The 17,313-nt window shown below is 41.9% G+C and overlaps 1 protein-coding gene across 1 annotated transcript; it reads left to right on the forward strand.

Moving 5' to 3' along the window:
- The first annotated feature begins 6,658 nt into the window (after positions 1 to 6,658).
- LOC103652111 (S-norcoclaurine synthase 1) lies at positions 6,659 to 10,257 on the forward strand. Its single transcript, XM_020550828.1, has 4 exons — positions 6,659 to 6,922; positions 7,764 to 8,011; positions 8,535 to 8,856; positions 10,018 to 10,257. The coding sequence occupies exons 1-4, from the start codon at positions 6,659 to 6,661 to the stop codon at positions 10,255 to 10,257; spliced, it is 1,074 nt and encodes a 357-aa protein (XP_020406417.1).
- The last annotated feature ends 7,056 nt before the right edge of the window (positions 10,258 to 17,313 follow it).

A 17,313-nucleotide genomic window follows, 5' to 3' on the forward strand; every position in this document is an offset into this window, starting at 1 on the left:
ACACGCTAATTTCTTGTTGCCTTCTTTCACTTTCTTTCTTTCTTCTTCTTTTTATATTTTTTGTACCTTGTTTTTTGTTGTCCTTTGTTGTTTCTTTCCTTCCTTTTTTGATAACCAGATCCGACGTCCCAAAACGTTCCAATCAACAAGGCTGACAACATGCCAACTAAACAAGTAGGGAGGAAAAAAGACGTGAAGCGTATGAACGAAAAAGAATGGTGGTGAACGACAGACGTGGGATGTATGAACGAAATAAACGACGGTGATAACGGAACTACGAGGCAACCAACAACACTTGACGCAAATGCACACAAATTCAACGATACAATATTACTGAAAGAAAATGCAATGCCAAATGGTTCTTGGACAAGGTTCTAGCCTAAATTTTTTTGTAGCTTTTTCTGGTGGAAGTTGGAACAACGAACACTCTCGAAATAAAGGGATAAAACTCACCGAGCAACCTGAAAATATGATACAACTTGATAGAACTGGAGTGCCCGATCTTTCGGTGAGGTGGATAATTTCGATTTGGTGGTGGAGGTGACTCTCGCTATCCAACTACGAACGAACTGGTCATGTCGCCTTAGCAATCACAGAACCAACTCCAAATGGTTATTGACCTTGCTGGTGGCAAAATCAACCTGAACACGAAGTTCTATTCCTACGAGCAATCAAAGAAATAGACAAGAACAAGATGTAGGTAAAACTGAATATCAATCACTCACGAGTTGGGGTTCACTAAGCTGTCCACAGGTGGCAGTTAAGCACAACTGCAGTACAAGAAGTTTGCACGATGGCTAAAACTATCAAAGAAAACCCAATTCTAGGAGGTGGCGCAACCCCTGACTAAATAGAGAGGATGAGGTGGGTGCCCAGCCTCCCCACAAGGCAAAAAATTAGGTGTCCAATTGTGATATCTTGGCCCCTGGGATGGTGATGTCCTGGCCCAAGGCTTAATATAATTAATAGAGTATCCATACCAATAAGGTGCATCTTCTTTTTCGGAAGCCTGTCTCAAAAGAACCTCCAAGTTAAGCGTGCTTGGCTTGGAGCAATTTGGGATGGGTGACCGACCGGGAAGTTTTCTCAGGTGTGCATGAGTGAGGACAAAGTGCGCACAAAAGACTCGTGTTGGTCTGTGGGGACGATATATGATCCTAGAGAGCTGCCAGGAGTAAGTACCGCAGGTCTAGGGATTGGACGGGATGTTACAAGTGGTATCAAAGCTGACCCTCGAGGTTTCACGGGTGTGTGTGGGCTAGGGGGTTCGGGTATATAGCGCATGTGGGCCCAGAGTGGTCACATGGCATGTCATATGACGACACTTGACACACAGACGTGGCTAAGAGGGGAGGTTCCTGGATTGGGGTTGACCGACGAGGACGTCGGTCTTCTAAGGGGGGTGGATTGTGATATCCTGGCCCTTGGGATGGTGATGTCCTAGCCCAAGGCTTAATATAATTAATAGAGTATCCATACCAGTAAGGTGCATCTTCTTTTTCGGAAGCCTATCTCGAAAGAACCTCCAAGTTAAGCGTGCTTGGCTTGGAGCAATTTGGGATGGGTGACCGTCCGAGAAGTTTTCTCGGGTGCGCATGAGTGATGACAAAGTGCGCACAAAGGGCTCGTGTTGGTCTGTGGGGACGATATATGATTCTAGAGAGCTGCCAGGAGTAAGTACCGCCGGTCCAGGGATTGGACGGGGTGTTACACCAATCAGCCAATCAATCTCCTACCCACAAGGTAGGAAATAGGCACCCAATCAGCCATGCCATCTCCTTGATCCTCATTCCTTATTTAGGTGGCGCAACACCTTCTTGATTATTTCTTTCCAAACTAAAAGATAGATAGGTGGCGTAGCACCTAGACTTTATTCTGGGCAGATTCATCATCAGCATAGATGGCGCATGCACTTTAGGAAACTTCTGGTCCTTCATTCTTCAGAATCACCACAAAGTTTAATTCACGTGCACGAGCTCGAGTGAGTGGTCCTGGTGGCGCCTGTGCTGGTTCAGTTGGTGTCACACCCGGGCTTTAAGGAACAAAGCCGGGTGCATCTCATACATGCGCAAAGAAGACAACATATACAATAACAGAGTGTATAGAGATAAATGTCACAATATCATCAGAGTTAATTATTACAAAGCGGAAGTCTAATTACAAAATAAAAGATAAATATAAAACGAACTAAGGATCATCCTTGGCGCAAAAAGTCAACTGGGGAAACGTCACCTAGATCAAATCAAACTCCTCGCTTTGTGGCTCCTCCTAAACCACCTGTTCTTCTCCTGTGGGGGGGGGGGGGGTGTGACAGCAATGGTGAGCTCACACATGATCATAGCTCAACAAGTCGTGGGGAACTAGTGGGCATGAACTCACCAAAGGTGGGAGCTCATGTGATGTGTAAGGCTAATCAACAGAGGTTAAAGCTGAGCATTGCTTTTAATTAGTTGGTCAAAATTTTATTAGCAGTTACTAAATGTAAGTAAATACCAAACCTTAATAAAAGTAATAGAACAAAATTAATAATAATCCCATGCAATGCAAATGGCAAATTAAATTTAAGTTCCATAAATTAATCATCAGAGAGTCCTGAGCTGCTCATGACCACGAGCACGGCTAGTATACCAGTTTCACTCTGCAGAGGTTGTACCCTGTACCCACAAGTCATGTTACCCATCTGCCAAGGGGTCGCGACTCCCATACACCTCTACCAAGGAAGCGAGGCAGGGCAACACTACGAGGCCTTTACAAAGTTCCACTAGCTTCCAACAACCCGCTACAGTTTATGGGAAGCGCACTTGCAAGAATCCCCCGTCTGACCGCCATCACAGCAAAATCAACCCGAGAACCTCCTTGCATGCAACCCCCCTACTGCCCTTGCCCCTTTCGGGTAAGGTAGTCTTCCACTAGCTTTCCTAATTAGTCAGCCAAGGGCGTCCCATTAAACCCTTGTGGTGGCACGTGTTTCTCAAGTTAAGCTCCATGTTCTAATTAACATTAATGATCTTGACATGAACATAAATAGAATAACAAAATAAATTGGAACATGGATATAATGAAATATTATCCCAAAACCATGTAAAGCAATAGCAAAACTACCCATGTGATTCAGGGGTAAACAAGGCAACATGGATAAACATACTAGAATGACCTATTGGGTCCCATCAAAATTAAACCTATGCATGAATAAGTAACATTAAAGAACATTATTGGGTATAAAAAGTGGTCAAGGGCACAACTTGCCTTCAATGAGCTCCTGCTCAGCTACTTCTATCTGCTGGTCACCAGGATCCTCGGTCACATGCTCTTCTACTCGCCATACAAACATACATAGTATATAGAGAAAATTAACATCACACTAAACATGTAAAAAAAATACATGATAATAATCTACACATTAAAATATAATTCTAGGAACAGGAATCATAATTTTTGGAGTTATAAATTTTAAGATATAAATTTCCAAAGGTTTTATATACTTGAAATAGGATTAAATGAGAAATAAATTTTCTTACTATTTTTATGACAAAACAGAGATTCTAAGTGATAGAAAATAATATTACAAAATTTTAGAAAGTGGAATGGATCAATTTGGACTTAACATGAATTTAGCAAGTCTCTAGCAATTATTTATACATTAAAGTCAATTTCTATATTTAATTATTGAATTTCCTGGGTCTCTGGATTGGGCGCACTATTACAGCGAAAGGCAGGGGCCTCGGGGTAACATACCACAGACACAGAGCACAGTTGCTTAGGACGTCGGGTTCATTTTCTAGTTTCAGAAGGTATCTTGTGTAAAAACGACAGGGCAAAGGGGCATCAATCCGATCTGATCGTGGGATTAGATCCGGATGGCCTGGATTAAATCGGGCTTTCTCCGAACCGGTATGCAATACCGCGCATCGGATCAGCTTTCGACGGTGCAGATTTTATTAATCGTAGATCCGATCTATGCCGTTGACACGCTGATCGACGAACACGATTCCATACGGCGAAACGGTAACTTAGCATCTAATCTGGGCCGCACCCGCGAAATCCAATGGCCGACGCGAAGCACCCAAAGTTTCTCCCCTGGCAGGAACACGCGGCGGCGCTAATCTCGCCGGCGATCGACCACCGGCGCTAGCAGGTGACTCGCCGCCCCCCTAATCAAACCCGAGGTTACCTACTCGATCCTAGGGAGTAAGCGAATGCAAGGGCAGTGTCGTTACCTTGAATCGGAGCGCCGAACTCCCTGGCCACGGCAGCGCGCGGACACGGCGGTGCTTCGACTCCGGAGACAAATTCACTCGTCACCGGCCGTCAATCCTGCGCAGTGTGCCCGGAAACACCAACCGCAGGTCCAACCGAAGCTCCACGGGTCGAATAGTGGCTGTGGTTGCGGGGAAATTTCCGATACGCGAGGTCGGCAGCAATGGCGGCTTGCAGAGGGCTTCGGCGAGGAACTGGCCGCACCACCCGATGCCCAGCACACCGCAGTTCGCACATTTGGATCCGTGGTTGTCAGAAGCCTACTCCAAACCCTGCTTATCACAACCGGCGAGCACTTGGCTCTTCGCCCGAGTCTCAGACCCCTGCTCCGAATGTGAAATCGCGGTGGCGGCGGTGCGTTTCTGTGCAGGGAAACAAGGTAGGAGGACCCGCACGGCGTCCAGGGGGGGTTCTTATCCCCAGGTCAGAGCGAACCTCAACGGAATCCCGAAGCCTACGGGAGGCGCGCGGCATGCTCGGAGGTGGCCGTCACGCGAGGAAGACGGAGTCGCGCCATTGAGTGACTATCCCGTGGGTCCGCGAACGCATTGAGAGACCGGTTCAACGCGGGTGCGAAGCAGCGGATGATGCGCGGGGCCCATTTGTAAGCAGCACGCGCGAGTGGGCGCGAAAGAGCTGGGCCGCGCGGTGTTCTTCTACTGGTGGGCTGAAATGAGTTCCACAGCCCAGGTGAGTTCTCTTCCTCTTTTTCTTTTATTTTCTGTTTTTTTTTCATTTTTGTTTTCAATTTCCAAATTTGGATTTTGAATCCTTTTAGGAGTTTAACCTTTGGGTAAAATTTACATATTCAAATCCCATTATAAAAATAATATATTTTATTATATATATATATATATTTATTACTCATTTCACTCACATATTATTGTTTCATTCTTTTCTTTTCCTAAATCATTGAATTTCCTTTAGATCTTAAATTCCCTTTTTGGACTTTAATATATTTCTTGTCACACTATTTTTTTATATTGTCACCAAATGCACACAAAAGAAAATCCCAGCATGATGCATAATTTAGTTGAGTGTCTTTTGTTGATTATTTATTGGTGTAAGTGAGGTGTCCACATGAAATGATAAATAGGAATGACACTCATATATGCAAAGGCATATAATTTCTCCTCTTAGATTTTTCTTACAAAGTGGGTATTACAGTTGGAGTAGCCATTCCTTTGTTGGGGTTGATGTCCTCATCATTAACCACTTGCAGATATTCTTTGGTGATAAAACCATTGGCTCGGAGTACCCAACGGGTTTTTTGATGGATAGTCTTCATTGTTATGCTGCGTACTCTATGCGTTGCCTTTCTCTTGCCATTCTTTGGTACATAACTAACACATTATGCTTAAACGCGGAGTCATTAACTTATAAATTCTTTTTCTGTTAGTACTCATTGTTCGTTCCTATTTTCGCATAAATTATCTGAATACCTTATAAATGCATTGTCCTACTTTTTTTGTCCTACTCATTGTTTGGTTCCCCTGCTTCTAGAATTTATATGGCTTGTGGATTTTAAATGAAGAAAAGGAAGGAAAATTACAAATCATTTTTACTGACTGTGCAGGGTTGGTATCTGTCTTTGTAGCCGAAGAAACAATCCTGAGAAGGAATGGAGAGCTCCTTGGCTAGGAGTAATGTTTCTGAGGGGAATCACCTGGGTTATGCGAGAAGCACATCAGTGGAGTCCACTGCCGTTAGCTGGTAGGTCTAGCTCAATGTTAAGTACGAGAAGTAGCAGACATGGCTCAAGTGAGATGGTAGACTGCATATTGAGCTCAATGAGACATTGTCTTCGGTTACTAGGAGAATTTGTCTGGTATTAAGATCGATAGTAATATGTATTATTTTTATTTTATGTAATCGTTGTGCGCTAACATTTTATCAAATAATTTATATGCTATCGCAATGCATGTGCACTTAACTAGTAAGTTATGATGTCCTCAGTCACCTCAGAAAATATAAATAAACTTAAATTTCAACTTGTACATGCATAAACAAAAAAGACAAATCTTGTTAAAGAGTAGATTGAACTAACTCAAAGAAGTAGAGGGATAAAATAAATTAAAAATAGTTTAAAGTGTCGTGTGGATATTTGTCGATAGGTGAGGAGTGGTGAGGAGAGTAATTTAGACTTTTTTCCAAAAAAAAAAATTACTTCTCTTAGCCGCCGGCCATATATTGTTTTTCAAGCATCGATCGGTCGTCCAAACACATAGACCAAAGCACCTTTGTGATAGTAATGAAAAGAACAAATGCATCTGATTGGCTTCGCGATACTTACAATGAAGGAATCCTTTGTATATATACCTGTCTTACCGTCCCCGTAGCATCCTAAGTCTGCCAGCCTGAGCAAAGAAGCTAATTAAGCAGAGTGGTGCTAGAGGTGGTGATGGCCAGTGAGAGCAGAATATCACAGGTGGCTACAACGATCCCCGTCAGGAACGTGCAGGATCTTGCTGCTTACGACGCCGGCGAGCTAACGGCAGATGCACTGGAGCGGTACATTAGGCCGGACATCGACAAGGACGCAGTCCTTTACGAGCACTCCGGTGAGCTTCCGGTGGTTGACCTTGGAAGACTCAACCCACAGCACTGGGAAGAGGAGGCGGCGGCCAAGCTCAGATATGCTTGCGAGGAGTGGGGATTCTTTCAAGTAGGTGCCTCCATTCATTATAAGTTAGAAACGTAGTTTGAACTAATCCTGTTATGCAGAAAAGTATGTATATCCCGTATCTTGAAGAGCCAATCAATTTTAAATGTAACTAGATTTATAAAAACATATTGCTCCTTTCTTTTTTATTTTGGCGTAGTTGTTTTTTCTAAAACTGCAATCACTCGTTCTATTAAAAAAATGTATGCTCTTTGAAAACTACTCCCTCCGTTCAAAATATAGATTTGAAGTTCAATGGTTAATTTTATACCTCTTCCTTTATAGAATATCTGTGTTTACTTGTATTTGTATGTTTAATACTATGCTTAACAATATAAAAATATATCTTATATATTTATATGCATTTATGTTATGCTTTGGATAGAATAGATAAAAAATAAGGCTATGAAATGAAAGGGCCAATTTGGTCAATTTACTTGTGAAGTGAGAAATAAAAGAATGAAAAAAAATAAATGGAGTATTGTTTTATAAATTCATTTAATGAAATTAGCGTTGTTCTTTTAATTGCTTAAAAACAAGTGCGGTTTTCTGAATACTGTCTCAAATTAGTTTTGTTTTGTGGATTTCTCCATCGTAGATGTGTTCATGTATGCTTGTTGGTTCGCGTCAAAAGGAGGTCCTATGATGTACTAGTCTTCTAGGACCTAAAACTGTTTTCCTTAAATTAATGACGGGTAAGCGCTTTCGAGAACATAAGTAGTGCTGTGTGTGAATGACAACTGCTTTTGCTTCTTTACGAAAAATAATTTCGTGTAAGATTTGTGCTTATCCTGCTGGTTGTCAAAAATAGCAATTCACTTCATTTGCCGTAACTCACTCACAGGTATTGAGTCATGGAGTTCCAGAAGAGGTTATGGTGAACATAAAGCGCGATATTCAGGAGTTCTTTGAGCTGCCGCTGGACGTGAAGAATGCTTACGCGCAAACCCCAGGAGACCTTCAAGGATATGGTCAAGCATACGTTGTTTCCAACGATCAAAAGCTTGACTGGGCAGACATGTTTTGCATCATCAGTCAGCCTCCTCCGGCCCGTGACATGAAACATTGGCCGACTCAACCTCTTACTTTCAGGTTAGCATCGGATATGGACGTTTCTTAATTTATTTTAACTACCTTATATGACTATGAGTCTATGACTACTGTATAACTCGTGTTAACACGCTACGATGCTAGGGAGAGTAGAGGAGAGGTCGACGACGGTGGCGTGGCGCGATAGAAGGGGTTGACGGTGGCAACTACTACGTGAGTGAGGAGAGGGGGCAGAAGGGATGCGGAGGGAGGGGGCGACTGCGGGCGGTGGGCGAGGGAAAGGGGTGAGAGATAATCTAAATAACACTGTCAATTAGATTTGGGTGAGTAAGGCAGAGTGATTATTCGACGATCTGAACCGTTAGTTTTGATGATGTGTTAAGTCTAGGTGCAGTTTCTTTTAGTGGATTTAGTGAAGATTATGAGTGTAGTGGTAATTTGGTTGGGTGGATTTTGAAAAGATTAAACTAATGGATTATATAGTGGTATATATATATATATAGACAAGATTTAAAGAAAAGTTCTACATAGTTACATATATATAATTCTTTATTTTTGATGTCAGGAAATCCCTTGAAGATTATTCTGTTGAATTGGAGAAAGTTGCTCACTCCATTGTAACAGCCATAGGAAAAATTCTGAATATTGACCCAGAACTGATGAGTGATAAATATGCCGTGCAAGTTCTAAGGATGAATTACTACCCTCCGTGCACGTCGATGCCCGAAAAGGTTTTGGGGTTTTCGCCTCATTCAGATGCATCTTTTCTTACAATCCTTTCGCAAGTTAATTCAGTGGAAGGCCTCCAAATAAGAAGGCATGGTGCATGGGTCCCAGTGAAACCACACCCTGAAGCATTATTGGTGAATGTTGGAGATCTCCTTGAGGTAAACCAACTTTTAGCTGTCAAGTAATAACACATGCAATTCAAAACTTTTACTTGTCAACAAATTAAATGCCATCACTAGATTTATGTGGCATTGAGGTAAACACAATAAGTATATAAGTCGTAATGAATCTAATAATTTTACTTTTATGCCATAAAATTTCATGAAACATCTACCATAATAGGGTTAAAATTGATAATGATTAACTTAGAACAAACACAAAAAGATAAATTCATGTGGATAGAGTAAGTAGCTTACAAACGACTCATGCTTCGTGTGTATCTGCCAATGAACACAAGTGTGATTTGGTCGAAAGCCAAAAGATAAAACAATTAAACAACCATATTGGAAGTAGCTTCAGATAAGCAAAATCTAACTGTATTTGTATTAAAATAAAAAAATTATGGATGTATGATCTTACTAACATCTATTGACTATCTTTTGAGGATTAGCGTTGGTGCCTTTCTAGGCCAAATACTAACGGTCCCTAGGGCGCACGTGACGTGCAGGACTTCAGAGCCTCTCTGCTGGTTCACGGACTGTCCACGTGGAGGTGGCAGACTATACCATGACGGTGCAGAGTGCTCTTGGAAGAACCTAGATCCTGTCTCACAGGAGAGACCTTGTCGGGGAGGAGAAATTCTAGTGTTGCTTTGGACTCGATAGGCCACCTGAAGCGTCCCAAGTCGATGTAGAGCTGAAGAGGTGAAAATTAAGGATAGGGAAACTACAACTAGAGCTAAAACTAAATCTAAGCTAAGGATAAAAAAGAACATAAAGTATAACTGATTTTTGGCTCGATTGATGGTCTTTCAATGGGTCTTATCCCTTTGTATTTGTAGGGGAGCTTTAGACCTTTTTTTCTAGGCGAAGCCCAATAAAATCCCACAAGAAACCTAGATAATCTCCCGAGAAATCAAGACACTAGCCCAAACTCATATAATCTTGGACCTTCCCTACCGGACTGTCCGGCAGTAACAATGCTACTAAATTAGGTGTTCAATAATTGCATAACCTAAATTACGGGCATGGCTAGATGATTCCAAATATATTTTTTTTCCTCACATCTTGGCCAGTAGTCAGATTAAATCTAAGCTGATGCAGATAGACCCCCCATATTTCCTCATTAATTAATTCCAGTTTAATTATCATCACTTGCAGATTATGACGAACGGAAAATTCAAGAGTATTGAGCACAGGGTCATGATTAATGCTCGCAAGGAACGATTGTCGGTGTCTGCATTCCACAATCCAAAGTTTGATGGGGTGGTTGCCCCGGTTACGGTGACTCCAACAGAAAAGCTTTTGTACAGGACTGTGAAAGTGGAAGATTATATTAAGCATCACTTGTCAAACAAACTAGATGGAAAACGAGCATTGGATCATGTGAAGACGTTCTAGTACGAACCTATATGAGAAACACAGACATGCATGCATGTAATGCCACCAATCATCGTGACTCTCCTTTTTCCTATTCAATAAACATCGTGTTTACACCCCTACGTCTCAAAATACATGATGTTTTTAGCTCTTAGACATCTTGTTTGATTGTTTGTCGCATTTAATTTTTTTATATAAATAGTATTTATTTTGTTATAGTTATTTTATTATCAGTGATACTTTAATAAGATTTTATTTGGTTTACTATTTAATTTTGAATATCGAACTGATATAGAGAAGGAAGTTTTAGACGGTTGGTGTTCGACAGCATGTCCGTAGTTACCAAAGCTGGTCGAATTCGCCCATGTCACCATGTGGCAACCTGTAAGACCTAGTACGTTAGTTCGCACGCACATCAGTTTAAGGATTAAAAAAGACAAAAGTAGGCGGCAAAGTTCTTTCTCATTTTTATTTCTACAGTCTATTTTATCACCGTAAATAAAACTAAAGAGCTTATTTAGATACTAGAGTTAATTACTAGGTAGCTAACAAACTAGCTAGTTCTACTGCATCCAAAGAGCAAAGCTAATAGGTGGAACTAATTGTTTAACTATATTTTTAACTAGTTGTTAGCCAACTATATCTAGTTAACTATAACTAATTTGAATTAATTTTTAGATCTCAAACGCACCCTATATATATTTGGAATAACCAGAATTAAATGCTGCAAGAAATTCAATGGAGACGAGTAGGAACCCGGATCTTATTAAGTGGGGTTGCAGATGCAAAACGAACATAGTTAATTGTCATCGTTTGCAAAACATAAAAATATCAAGTTAATAAGGATGAAAGTGGATAACCGAATTGTTAGAACAATTTTAATATTATAAAATAAATATGTATAAAATTTGATGCTGACCTTTTCTTATATTGTCGAGCACATTATTACAAAAAAGAATATTTTTTGTATAAATTGTTGTATGCATTATTTGCTTACTAGAACAAAAAATGTAAAAAGACATCCGAATTTGTATCCCAACTTTATATCTATCATTTAAGAAGATATATAATAAATTTGAGGTTTATCTTTTATAAATTTTTATAAGATCAATGTTAATGTATTTACATTACAATTCTATATCCTATTTATTTACAATTAAAGAAAAAAGGCAAACCGAATAAGCATCCATTTTTTACGGTTTTCATCTCTTGAACTAAGCACCGGCTCACTGCCGTTGGACGCCTATTCTGCTAACTTGCTCAATATCCTCACAATTGAACTCAACGTATTGCAGATTAAATAACCTATAAATTCTATTTATTCAATTGAAAATTTTAAATAGAGAGGTTTGGATCTCGACATAGGAACTGGCTAATTAGGGAAATTAGAAAAACTGTTAGAAAAAATATATCAATGTATGTTTGTTCTTTGATGATGGTGTAGAGAAGACGTCGACGTTGAACACCGTCTTGTTCTTAACGACGACGTGAAACGCCCACGTCACGAGTAGGCGGATGAGCCGTGGCAACGAGGTTGAAAATGACGAGGCGGAAGCGATCTAGCAGTTATAGAGCGCTTCCTAAAATCCTTATTCAACCTCTCCGGGTGTACTATCGTTGAGGACGACGGCTCTAGAAACAAGCTCTCCTATTCACAGGTACACACCAACGATAGAGATGGAGTAGAGTACACGACAGCGCAATAGGAAGGAAGAGGCGAGACTACATGTGTTGGTTGTATTTGATGGCAGCACCCGTAGGTAAGCATTTATAGGAGAAAAATTCGCGTTTGGTTCCAAAAGAATCTATAACAGATAAGAATATGTTAATCTACATCAAATAACGATCATACCATATAAGCATTTGTTGTTCTGATCCGCACATGATAATCCTTATCTGATAAGGATTTCGAAATAAGCTTATCAAATAACAATTCTAGAATAAGCGGCAAAAGCTTATCAAATAACGATTCTAGAATAAGCGGCAAAAACTAAACTGCAAAAGGAAGCCACAGTCTAGGCTTGGACCATAAACTCGATAGACCATTGACGCACATGTTGTGCGCCAGCGCCCTGCCCTGCCCGGCCCTGCCAAGTGAGGCGAGGAGAGGCGAGCACACACGTTTGTTCTTCATTCTATCTTTCACCCAACACATGTAAGAACATGGAGATGACTCAACTATTTAAGTTGGGTTCCCTCCACCTCAACTAACAATGTGGGACTAATGTTGCCACACTCCTATAATTGTTGCCATGCAACTCTTCATTAACGGGCCTTTAAGATTTTTCCTAAGAATTATTCAGAAATTACAATGGGCTTGGCCTAATAATTCTAATGATACCCCACTACATCTCAAAGTCCCATCATGACTTTTCTCCAACCCACTAATGTTTAATACACTAGTGTTTCGATGGAGACATTTAAGTTGAACTTCCACCTAGAATAGAAAGCTACGCTCCTTCACAACTTGAGTAACGGACTAAACCTTGAATTGCAAATTTTGTGCAAACAAGTTTCACTTACGGTAAACTAATACTTGACCTCAAGTAGGCTACTTTGTTGTTTGGAGCATATAGGTTGTACTCCCTGGTCTCCTCATGAGGTTAATAGAGATCACTCAAATCTCATAAACTGTGACTATCTAACAGTCAGGCTCACATATGTGTATTCTTTCAAGAACATTCAGGACAACATAATACATTAAGACTATTGCCAGCCTGTCATACAAGAATTGAGAGTATTGCATTCATCTTGAGTTAGTTAAATAGGTTACTCTCATGCTAACATCTAGTTTGTTCTTCCCAGATCCTAATTCATGTGATCTTTGATCGCATAGGTTGGTAACCACTAGTGAATAGCTTATACTAGTCTCAAACCCATCTCCTTGATGTTGCTCCTATCACATTACATGTTAGCCTCTTAGTGAAAAGATCAGCCAAATTTTCTTAGTGTGTATATAATCCACGATAATAACTCTAGAGTTTCTCATTTTTTCTAACTGATTTTAATCGTCTCTTGATGTGTCTTTATGACTTCATATTGTCCTTAGAACTGTCGACCTTGGCAATCACCATTTGATTATCATAGTTCATAAGAATTATCAACAATTGTCAGTGTTTAGAGTCCGACCGCACACCCAGGGTTACCCTTGCGGTGCTTTTGGGTAGGACGATGTTGTTGACTGTAACTCAATGGTTCATGTGAGATGCACGAGAGACGACAGGCAATTTTCTACAGGTTCGGGCCGCTTGAAAAGGCGTAATACCTACTTCCTGGGGTGGATCTTTATGTGGTAGGTTACAAGGGAAGTCTCCGGAATGGAGAAAGACTAGTGAGATAGGTAGATGAATGATTGTAAATGTTGGAGTACCCCCTAGGCCTTATATATTCGACCGTGGGGCACTACATGCGTATGTGATAATGATGTATATCCTAAATAATAGTGAACCGACTGCACTGATCTTCCTATAATCTTGCCGACTTATCCCTAACCCGTCCCGATATTCAAGGGCGCTGTATGCGGGGAAATCGGGTGGATGCTAAGGACAGCGTTCACGTCTGACAGGGTGGTTGGGCCTGAGTCTGCTTCTTTCTCATGTCGGCCCACTTCGCTAGTAGTTCTCTCCTGGCCCATGAAGGGATGGCCTTGCGAGGTAATAGGCCCAAAGCCTCTCGCGAGGCCTTCTTGCCTTCTAGTGGACCCAGGGGATATCTGTCCCCCACAAGCCCCCAAACTTTGAGTTGATTTTGAAATAATCAACCCAAAGATTCTAGGTCCGGCTCGTATGTTTATTATGTGATTTCCATTCTGCTAATGGGTGCACCGAAAGTGCACCCACGGGGGTGTAGCTCTTAAACTTTGAGTGGCTCATTAAAAATAATTATCTCAAAGGTCTTCCTCTTATGCTTTGGAGATCAATGCCTTGTCATCATATTATGCTTTAGAAATCAGAATTTCGTCTTCTGGGACTAAGAATCTATTGGGTGCATCGAAGGTGCATCCAATGGGTGTAGCCCCCGAGCTTTGATTGGATTTTTGAGAATAATCCACTCAAAGGTCTATATCTTGTGCTTTAGAAACCAGCATTCTGTCATCATATTATGCTTTAGAAATCAGCATATTGTCTTCTGGGACTAAGAATCTATTGGGTGCACCGAAGGTGCACCCAATGGGTGTAGCCCCCGAGCTTTGAGTGGAATTTTGAGAATAATCCACTCAAAGGTCTATATCTTGTGCTTTAGAAACGAGCATTCTGTCATCAACTTATGCTTTAAAAATCAGCATTTCGTCTTCTGGGACTAAGAATCTATTGGGTGCACCAAAGGTGCACCCAATGGGTGTAGCCCCCGAGCTTTGAGTGGATTTTTGAAAATAATCCACTCGAAGTTCTATATCTTGTGCTTTAGAAACCAGCATTCTGTCATCAACTTATGCTTTAGAAATCAGCATTTCATCTTCATCTCATGTTCTTGCGTTATCTATCCATGCCTTGTTAGGTTTGAAATTTATTTGGTTGGTGACAGATTGGACGTCTAGCAGATGGCTCTCGGCTTGACATCACCCCGCTCTGTGCTTCAATGCCTGTGCTGATTAGACTTGCGGTTCAATAGCTATACTTGGACTTCTTCTCATCTCAGCCGATCTCTTCCTTTTGTCTCAGTACATTCATTGCGTATACTGTGTGGATATGACTTCTTCAGAAAATCTTTTTGAAAATTCTTGGCAACACACCCAATGGGTGTGCCCAAGGGGTGTCTTGGTACGCAGAGCGTTTAGCCTACTGTCCTGGAGTAGTAACTTGATGTGACCGTGGGGTGTAATCATATTGCCTGAGCAGTTGACCTTGGTCCAAATGATGTCGTGTTACGAGAAGCGGCGCCTATTGCCTGACTCATTTTCAGGTGGCTTGAATTGCTTATTAAATACTTGCGACTGTTCGGCGAGCGTGGTAGGAAGTGTACAGTCACCCCGGCCTCTATAAATAGCCTGCTTGCACCGTTGTTCTCTTCACTCATCCTTCGATCATCTGTTGTTTTCTTCTTCCTTTCTCTTCTTCTCCAACCAACCATGGGTAGAGGTAGGAGGGGTCGTGGTTGGCCTCGCCGTGGCGAAAACAAGCGCAAGCGTGCCCTGAGTCCCCCCTCGGAGGACTTTGGGGACTCAGAGTACTCGAAGGAGGCATCCTCCGAGTCAGACCGCTCGCCCGCTCTGGCTTCTCCCCTTGCGTCATCCGAGGACTCGGATGATTCCATGGGGCTCTCCACCGCGGCTCGACGCGTACTGGCGTTCCATCGAGCGCGCCGGGCTCGGTGGGTCGGATGAGTCGGGGGTCTCCTCGGATGAGGCGGACTCCTCCGACTCTTCCGAGGAGTGGAGCGGTAGTGACGGTGACGACGACAGTGGCGACAACAGTGGTGAGGGCGACGACGGTGAGGGCGATGATGGTGAGGGCGACAGTGGCGACGACGACGACGACAGCAAGGGCGACAGTGAGGGCGACGACGGTAGCGGCAGCGGCGAAGGCGACGACGGTGGTGACGGTGGCGGCAAGAGTGACGGTGGTGACGACGACGGCAAGGACGGCAGCGGCGACAAGGCCAGTGGCATAACACCACTGGTTTAAATATTAGTATAGATAGTTAGCAGTAGTAGTAGCAGTAGAATAATGTAGTGGTAGTTAGTAGTGTAGTGTAGTGTAAGTAGTAAGGTAGTGTAATGTAATGTAGTAACCAGGGTGAAAGAGGCTAACTCATAATGTGTCGGCTTCGAGTTTGTGTAACCCCCTCCAATATGAATCAAGAAATTAGTTGCTTCAAATGATCACTGTTTGGCTGCTTTTCTGTTTGCGCGCTCGGAAGTTTGTCCATATGCCTGACACTACTAGCATTTTAGAGGTATCCGCCGAGTGATGCATGAGGTTAGGGCTGGACATTCGGTTTTTTTTTCTAAACTTCGGTTCGATTTTTCGGTTTTAAAAAACTTCGGTTTTACAGACATTAGAAACCGATCGGTTTTCTAGAAAATGAAAACCGAGAAGTTCGGTTTCGGTTTTTTACTTCGGTTTTTCAGTAAAAACTGAATACCAAACTTATATTTAAGACAATACATACAACAAGTTTACATGATAGATTACACGTAATTTTTAAAAATAAAAAATTTATAGGTACAAATATTTAGAGATACATCATACATCACAAACAAATAAGTGAATAACAATTTAATTGTATCACATATTTAGTTCACATAATCGAATAGTCAAATTTGATAATTGATAAAGTTTGGTATTCGGTTCGGTATACGGTAAAAACCGATTACGATACCGAAAACCGAACTTCTTATATACAAAAATCAAAACCGAACCGAACTACCGAAAAAGCCGAAATTTTGGTTCGGTTCGGTTCGGTTTTCGGTTTATGGTAAAAAAGTGCCCACCCCTACATGAGGTTTTTGCTTCTCCAAGTGGTGATCTGGCACTTTAGAGATAGTGCCCGACCCAAGAAACCCCATTTATACCCGTGTCGACGTGCCTTTTTGATTTCTGAGCCCTAACTTCACTTTTTCCATTTAGCCACTCTCCTGCTTCCCTGAGATTCCGAGCTCGCTCGTCCTGCCGGAAAGATCACGATGGCCCCCAAGCGAAAGAGGCAGAGCACCGCTGCTGCAATCATCCCGCCCATCGACCCCAATAGCCAGCTCCCATTCGCTGGTAACCACATGTCTATCATCTCTGAATCTGACCTTCTTCATCTTTTTGAAATTGAGGTTTTGCTTCCGAAGGAGCTCTGTTCTTGGCGGATCTACCGCAGTGTCACTGTTCCGACAGAGGACACTCATGAATCTGTCGTTTACGTTCCATTTCTCATCCGCGGGCTTGCTCTTCCCATCTCCCCCTTTTTCCGCGGCCTCCTTGTTTTTATGAGTTGAATCTGACGCATTTGAACCCTAACTCAATTCTGCAAGTTGCCATTTTCGTACATCTGTGCGAGGCTTTTCTTGGAATTCTCCCCCACTTCGGACTCTGGAAGTATCTTTATCACTGTTGGCCCGGGATGGCTAGGGGACAACATCAGCTTATT

Source organism: Zea mays, chromosome 3, assembly GCF_902167145.1.
Source record: "Zea mays cultivar B73 chromosome 3, Zm-B73-REFERENCE-NAM-5.0, whole genome shotgun sequence".
Taxonomy (NCBI): Eukaryota; Viridiplantae; Streptophyta; class Magnoliopsida; order Poales; family Poaceae; genus Zea; species Zea mays.

Bases quoted from the DNA above. Each gene is read 5' to 3' on its own strand.
- LOC103652111 (XM_020550828.1), top strand. From the start codon at position 6,659: ATGGCCAGTGAGAGCAGAATATCACAGGTGGCTACAACGATCCCCGTC. The intron at 8,012-8,534 runs GTTAGCATCGGA...TTTTGATGTCAG, and splicing joins ACTCAACCTCTTACTTTCAG to GAAATCCCTTGAAGATTATT. The intron at 8,857-10,017 runs GTAAACCAACTT...CATCACTTGCAG, and splicing joins ATGTTGGAGATCTCCTTGAG to ATTATGACGAACGGAAAATT.